At 35.9% G+C, this 8,209-nt stretch overlaps 1 protein-coding gene across 1 annotated transcript; it reads left to right on the top strand.

Annotated features, from left to right (window-relative positions):
• The first annotated feature begins 725 nt into the window (after positions 1 to 725).
• LOC107895065 (TVP38/TMEM64 family membrane protein slr0305) lies at positions 726 to 7,209 on the top strand. The gene is made up of 7 exons (XM_016820274.2): positions 726 to 1,490; positions 2,442 to 2,494; positions 2,819 to 2,911; positions 2,997 to 3,220; positions 5,581 to 5,647; positions 6,506 to 6,613; positions 6,883 to 7,209. Exons 1-7 carry the CDS (start codon positions 1,073 to 1,075, stop codon positions 6,904 to 6,906), a joined length of 987 nt encoding a protein of 328 aa, XP_016675763.1. The 5' UTR covers positions 726 to 1,072; the 3' UTR covers positions 6,907 to 7,209.
• Positions 7,210 to 8,209: the final 1,000 nt, after the last annotated feature.

The raw sequence follows: 8,209 nt of genomic DNA on the forward strand, positions 1-8,209 counted from the left end.
GACCTAATTCAAAGAGTTGTTGGAGAAGCTTGGGTAGCCCAATGATGTAGATATGGAAAGTTAGGTTACCTTGGTAAATGAGAAACTAATCTTAGAAAATTGAGTAGAATAATATCTTGTAAGATTAGATATGATTTGATTATGTAAATCTTGTAAATCCCTTGATTGTAGGGATAGGCTTAATCTTGTCCGTCGATGTAATTTGATATATACTGTCAGTTTTGGGGGAGCTCAACTATAAATAGAGAGTCTCTCTCTCAGTTGTAAATAATCTATTATATCATGAATTCTTAAGAGTAATAAAATTCTTTGAGAACACCTCTCGTACATTGTTTTCTGTGGCTATTCTGTTCTTTGAGCATTCTTTTGGCTGTGTTGCTTCCGCTATATAAATTGGTGCCTTAGAGGAATTCTGTGAAAATCCTCAATTGTTGGGAGTTAGACTGACTTAGGTGTGTTTGAAATGATAGAATCGACTAAGGTTGCACATATTGTGAGACTAAAATTCTAGCCCCGTGACACTTGCACCAACAACTAGATCGAGAGATAATTCAAATGTGTGTAAAAGGAATTTTAATAAAATTGTTTTATGAATTTAAAATTTAATATTTAAAAGACACTTGGCATAACTTGATTGGTCATTTTTTTTGAATGTCAAATAAGTTTTAAACCAAAATCTATAACCAAATGATAATTTAACTATTAAATTGGGCAAAAAAAAATTTAAATAACAAAGCTAAAAATTGAATACAGGTAGAGACCAAATTGTGAGTTAAACCTTAAAAAAAACTCTACCAAGAGAGAAAAAAAAGTAATTGAAAGGAAAAAAAAGTGGAAAGTAATTGTACTGTTAATAAAGGGGGGAAAATCTAATCTTCTACGATGATCGTTTTTGGCATAAAGAGAGACGTGGCATGATGTGAGGCAGACAATTTCGCAACCACGATTTCATGCCTACGCCATTGTTTTTCACTTGCTCAAACAAAACTAAACCAGCTTCAGACTTGAGCTGAGGCATTAGCGCCTTAACTTGCGTTGCGTTGGCCTTGTTATATCCCACACTTTCCTTAAAATGCGCACCCTCCTTACCTTCAGACCTCCGTCCATTTCTTCTTGTTATTTTCCTCCTCCTCCTTCTTCCAGTTCTTTTCTCTATAGCTGCTTTAGACCCAACAAGCGTTTCCACTTATTCAAGACTTGTTCTTCTTTCAGACAATCTAAGAAGCAGCAGTCCCTTCAGAAGACTCCATCCAATGCTCCACAGAGTCTGAGATGGTTCCTCAACCCTAAAAGTGATGATGACGAGAAGCTCAAAGGGGATGGTGACGGTGATGGTAATAATGGAGAGATGGAAGGCGACACTGCACTTAAAGGTACCCTTTTGGCTGGAGTTTTACTTGTGGGTGTTGTTGGTGGATTTGCTAGTGTCGGATATGTCTACAAGGACCAGATCAATGCTTTCTTGAACCAGTTCTCCACTTTTATTGAAGGTGTGTCTTCATCATAGCCATACCCTTTTTCAGAATTCATCTGTTTGGTCTTACTTTTTTTTTTATGTTAACTGAGCTCTTTGATAATTTAACTTTCGAATTGGGGTCGGTTTAATTCGATAATTATGTAGATTTGCCTATTTAGCTTGCCTTAGCATTTGAAGGTCTAAGCATTCTAGGCTTTCTATGATTTGGAATTACATAAAAAATGAATTTCTTCCAAATGATGCGGCTGAAATAGCTTGCGCTAGACACCCCCTTATCCTTACTATTCCCCATGACCCCATCATCAGATAACTCCATCCAAATACATAAATTAACTCGGCACTTCTGGTTTACAAGAAATGAATGTTGTCAATATTGAGCGCTGGCCCTTGCTATGCATCATCTCACTGTTAAAAGAACATTTTCTGGTTCAAGTTCATCCATTTATGTCTTTAAATCTTCTTTGCTTTCAGTAGTTTCTCAGCCGAGCTAGGCTAAAATAATCAAGGAACGAGTCTTGCTTGTTATTTTTATTATTTTTGGACGGTTAATTGGGGTGATATTTTGTCATTTCTTCCCTATGGTGGAGAGACTTGTCTCCTTGGCTATGTGAGGTAATAGGTGGTTAAAGATTATTTGTAATATAAGTTCTTTTTTTGGTCAGTGCTACGGGTAAATTTATATTTTACATGTAGCTTCTTAACCACCAAAAAAATATTGACGCTGTAATTCATGTGATACTAAGGCATTTACGGTTTTGCCTTTGAAGTTTACCTGCATTGTGGAAACTCCTTTACTGGCATATGGTGTGCTTACAGGGTCCTATAACTTCATTTATCCTTTTTCTGGAATGAATTTCAGATTAGACTAGTAAAACATGCTTATTAATGGGGACTAATGCTTTCTTTCTTTTATTTAATGAACAAGCTCTAGAATTTTAATGGTAGAGGTTCCTTCGGTTAACAGGTTATGGACCTGCTGGATATGCTTTGTTTGTGGCAGTTTATGCAGGATTGGAAGTAAGTGTGTATTACACCTTTAGTGGTTATATATTTTATTTGGTTCTATTTGAAGCCCAGCATTGGGCTATTTTGTTTTCTAGACTTTTATGCAAGTTAATGATGAGTACATTTTCGTTAGAGGTAATAGAGTTGATAATTTAGGTGTTTTCTCTTCTCTGCTTGTAATTTGCATTGTCTCCTGAAATATGTACAATATGTATGTCATTGCAAATCTCTCTTTTTCTGTCTGCCTTCATTGTCTTTTCTTTTTGGACTTCTACTTAAATATATTTGTAAGTTGCTGTTTCTGAGAGCAACCCTTGTCATTTTGTAATATTGTAGGTCCTTGCTATTCCTGCCATTCCATTGACTATGTCTGCTGGTCTTCTTTTTGGTTCTGTCATTGGCACCATTTTAGTCTCTATCAGTGGAACTGTAAGTTTGTTCTCTTCCAAACACAAAAGAGGAGAGAATGTGAGTGCACTGAATTTTATGCATTAATATTCTTTTAATCTTTTAGGTGGCCGCAAGTATTGCCTTTTTGATTGCTAGATATTTTGCTCGTGAGCGTATACTAAAACTGGTAGAGGGGAACAAAAAGTTCCTTGCAATTGACAAAGCAATTGGAGAAAATGGCTTCAGAGTGGTTACCCTCCTTCGATTGAGCCCTTTGCTCCCGTTTTCACTGGGGAATTATCTCTATGGATTAACATCTGTGAAGTTTGTGCCATATGTTTTGGGAAGGTTTGCTTGATCTTCCAACTGATATGTGTGCTTGCTTTTGATATTTGTTGTGATGTTTGAATACCATTAAAGAGATTTTCATTATTCATTAATTTTATAACTAATTGCATCTACCTCTAACTTACATAAGCTTTTTGCAAATTTTTGTTGTTAAAGAAAATCAATATTTATTAGCATGAAAAAGAAGGGCTAGGATTATTCTAAATGTTTCTAGCTATGCTCTTTTTGCAACTACAGTTTTGAAAAATTCTCCTCTCCATTTGACTGAAATTCATGTTATATCCATAGTGGTGAAAAATCGTTTAGAAGGAGGATGATAGCATTTATAACCCTTCTTAAGTGAAGAATACCCAACCAATACACATTTTAAAGACTTAGGATCTAACTTGGACTTATTAGGAGCAATATTTTGGATAAAAACAGTGCAGCCAAAAATTTTAAGTGGCAGAATGGAGGAGATAGACTTAAAATGAGGAAAGTGCTGCAAAAATATAGATTGAGGCGTTTGAAATTTTAAAACCTTACTAGGCATCCGGTTGATTAAATATGTGGCAGTTAATAAGGCTTCCCCCACAAATATTTAGGAACATTAGTGGTAAATAGAAGAGAACGAGTAACTTCAAGAAGGTGCCTATTTTTTCTTTCGGCAACGCCGTTTTGCTGTGGGGTTCCAACACAAGAACTAATCTGAACTATGCCCTTTTCCTTAAAAAAATCACCTAAAGACCTAGCAAAAAATTCACTGCCATTATCAGATTTAAAGAGCTGGATTTTAGACCCAAATTGAGTGAGAACCATGTTATAAAATTGCACAAAAACACTAGCAGTTTCAGATTTATCTTTCAGCAAATAAGTCCAAGTTATCCTACTGTGATCATCAATAAAAGTGATAAACCACTTACAATTATCAGCATTCTTCACCCGAGAAGGGCCCCAAATATCACTATGGATCAAAGCAAAAGGGTAAGAAGGCTTGTATGTAGAAGGAAAATAAGATGATTTAGTATGTTTGGCAAGAGAGCAAACTTTGCAAGAAAAAGAATTAGGCCTTTTATTAATGAATAGAGCAGGAAACAATTTTGCAAGGTATTGGAAACTAGGATGGCCTAAACGAAAGTGCCATAACATAACAGTATCAACTTTTCCTAAAGCGGTAAATGACTTGGAGATCTCGATTTTAGGAGAGGTAGGGAGGATGTAGAGACCATTATGCAAGCTGGCCTTACCAATCATCTTCTTCGAGTTCAGTGCCTGCAAAGTACAATCACGATCATTAAAAATTACAGAGCAGTGCAAGTCTGTGGACAATTTACTAACAGAGATGAGATTGCACGCCAGATTTGGTACAAAGAGAACATTTTTAAGTGCAATCTATTCATTGAGAATAACAGTGCCATGTCCCTCTATTTTGCACAAGGTACCATCAGCCGTTTTGACAGCTTTACCAAAGGTATGGAAAAAATTGTGAAACAATGCCTTGTTACCAGTCATATGATCCGTAGCACCAGAATCGAGGATCCAATTAGGAGTCAACTGGGAGGAGAAAAATGCAGTAGAAGAAAGGTTACCTTCTGGATCTTTTATGACCAGATTACCTTCACAAGACCCTTCAAGAAAATTGTTGCCATTCAATCGATGGCAGGTGATAGTCAGACCAGACGAATCTGATGGAGCATCGGAACCAAAAAATTTTCTGGATTTGAAGTAATCTCCGAAGTAGGAGAAGGTGTTTCGGACATGGTCTAGGTTGAAAAAGAAATCGTAACCTAAACTGATACCATGTAGAAATCAGAGTATTATATTTTAAATAGAACATAAATCAGAGTTTTTATATACAACCTATGACACTACTTTAGGAAACTCTAAGTTAGGAAAGATACTAAATAGGAGATATGATCCCTTAAAATAAGGGATTTTAATAAAGAAAATATCTACAAAATATTCCTAAAATATTTACAGAATATTCCTACACATGTTGCAGAATATAGGTTTCTGCTGGTATGATTGACTACTGCACAGCATTTTCCTGTATAAATTAAAATAGTCCTGAAAAGATTTAGTTTTCTGTTTAAAGAACTTGCTGGAATCATCAAAATGTGGTATAGAATTCCAAATAGCTTTACATGATGTTTGGCTCAAGTGGATGGAGTTTTGAAAAGGGGTCCCTGGTTTTCAATCATGGGAGGAGAAAGGGACATAAAAGAATAATCATTTAGCCTATGGTTTTCTATGATTTAAAGGCTGGATTATGATGTAAATACCTATTTGATGTTTGGTAGAACTCCTGAAAATAGTAGTTTTCTAAAACTCTACATGCTATCCACTTTTTGCTCCAAACTGAACTAATATTTGTCATGCAGTTGGCTCGGGATGCTTCCTGGGACATGGGCTTATGTCAGTGCTGGTGCATTTGGTCGAGCAATTATTGTAAGTTTTCATTTTTTTTCCTTTGCTAGTTACCTACACGATCAAGTTTTTAGTCATTCAAACTTCATATCTTCTTCGAAGTCCTTGCACCTATTTTCACTTTTCTAATTTTATCATCTTGAATTTACCGGCTCTCATTTAACCAATACTACTTCCTAGCATATTATGGTTCTTTCCTAGGCAGTTCTACAAGTATCTACTACTTGTCTACCTAAACATCGAGCAAGAGTATCATTTCTGTTAGGATGAGAACAATTTTGAGCTAGAAAATTGGTGTTTGTCATTTATGAGGTTCTCCAACAGTGACACTGAAATGTTGTGTACTGCTCAGCTCGTCCAAAGCCATAATCTGAAACTAATTGGTATTTGCTATGTGAATTTATTTTCTCTTTAAGATCAGTTAAAAGGCTTTTAGTTTCTGAAACATCTAAGAAACCCTGATATGTTTTTATCGCCTAAACCAATGTATTTTTATCTATTGCTAGCTTTCCTGCTTGACTAAAAACAATGCTTTGTATGAGCATTCCTTGGTCTATGTTTTGATGGCTAGACCATCCTCTCTCAATTTATCATCTACCTTATAAAAATTACAGCATCTTCATTTAAGTTCTCACTCATCGTTCTATTTGAATGGCTACACAGTTGAAAAATATTTTTGCTACCCAACAACTTCAGTTGTGCTGATTCTTTGAGTCAATACCAATTTGGGTTTTCATCCCTACATTCATTTTAGGTCCTATGAGGTCTTAAAATTTTCATTGAGTGGTGGCTTTTTTTGTTATGATTGGCCCCTCGTACAATTGCTGGCATATGTTTTATCAAATTGATTTTCTTTTCTCCATTTGTGAAAACTTTCAGCAAGAGGAATCAGATTTTGGGATTGGTGGAGGAAATGGTATATTGACACTTGGACTTGGACTATTGGTCACTGCTATAGCTGCAGCTTATGTAACTCAGCTTGCAAAGGTAATGTCATTTGGTTAACTTTTCAGACTGTTGACCTTTGAATTTGCCTATGTTCATATTATCAGTCCAAATTTCATTTGACAACTTACTTCCAATTCCTTGAGGTATGGGGACAGTTAGGATTAGCGGTTGCTTAAATCATTTGATAGATAATCGGAATTGAAAATGAATCATGTTGTGGCTGGATAATCGGAATTGAAAATGAATCATGTTGTGACTCCATTTGAGTTAATTATCTGATATCTGTTGCCTGGATTGTGATGGTGCAGGATGCTGTAAAAGATATTGAGTAAGCATCAGGAGTCGATTTTGGTCCAGTTACGTTGATGACAGTATAGTTGAAAATTGTAAGCATGTACATCAAAATCAATTTGTATCTAATACTCTGAATTTTACCTTTTAGTGAATGTACCATCCTTTTTTTTTTTTACACAAAGCATTAGCAATGGCTTTAAGTTGGATTGAGGCACGTCCTGCGTACCCTTAATTATGTTAGCTAGGTATTGTATGAATGATAGATGGAAGCATATTTCCTATAACTATTGCATTGTGACTGACAAAGTACAATCTCAGATACATGGAAGCATATTTTTGTAGGCAGGAATGTTATCTTTCTTTCTTCTTTAATATTTGTTTTTAATAGTCAATTAAAAATCGGCTGGGAGAAGGCGGCGTTTAGAGGAGGTCAGACTTCCTCTTGGGAGAAGTCTTTGAAATGTCATCTGTTTAAGAGCCAATGGACCCCTCAATGGAAGGTATTGTCCTTGTTTCAGGGTTTGTCTTTGGCCTTTGTGGAGAGCCGCTATACAGTTCACGAAGGGAGGCGTCTTGATTGGTGGAGATAGGTACTTGCAAGCTCACGGGAGAGGCGTTAGTGTTATGCACAACTTGGTTGCAAGATTCATTCAACATAATTAATATTGGCACAACATTGATGCCTCTCTCATGCGCTTGTAGGCACTTATTTCCGCCAATTGAGGCACTTTCTCATAATGACTCTTTGCGGAAGCCGGGGACAATACCTTCGTTGAGGGGTCCACCGGCTTCCAAACGGACACCTCGAAGACTTCCTCTAGGAGAGTTGGATCTCCCTCAAGAAGTGGGTTAAGGAAATACATACAAGAAGCTTTTTGATGTTCCAATAGATATGTGTAGAAATACAAGTTTATTGGTTAGCATTCTGTCAAATCTACTTATGAAGTACTATTTAATCAAATGGGAATGAAACATCTATTGATCTTTGTAACACTCTGTACTCGATCTGGTCATTGGGTATGAGATATGGGATGTTACATTTGTTGCCAGAGTAATTAGGATCAATTATACATATCATTTACACAATCAAATAAGTGTATTACACGTTCATAATATGTTACATAATTATTTCTGAGTCTTATACGAGCTTACGAAAGTTTTTTTGTTAACTCGAGATCGAATTAAGATTAAATTGTAAATTTTACAAAATATCTAGTTGACATCGCGACTTTTGAGGTTCCTTATCGTGATGTAATTCACTGACTTGATCTTGTCGCGATGTTACGGGTTTGAAGTTGAGTTTTGATTCCAAATTGTCCAAAAGGTATTAATTTGTATTAC

Source organism: Gossypium hirsutum, chromosome A13 (genome assembly GCF_007990345.1).
Source record: "Gossypium hirsutum isolate 1008001.06 chromosome A13, Gossypium_hirsutum_v2.1, whole genome shotgun sequence".
In the NCBI taxonomy this organism is placed as follows: domain Eukaryota; kingdom Viridiplantae; phylum Streptophyta; class Magnoliopsida; order Malvales; family Malvaceae; genus Gossypium; species Gossypium hirsutum.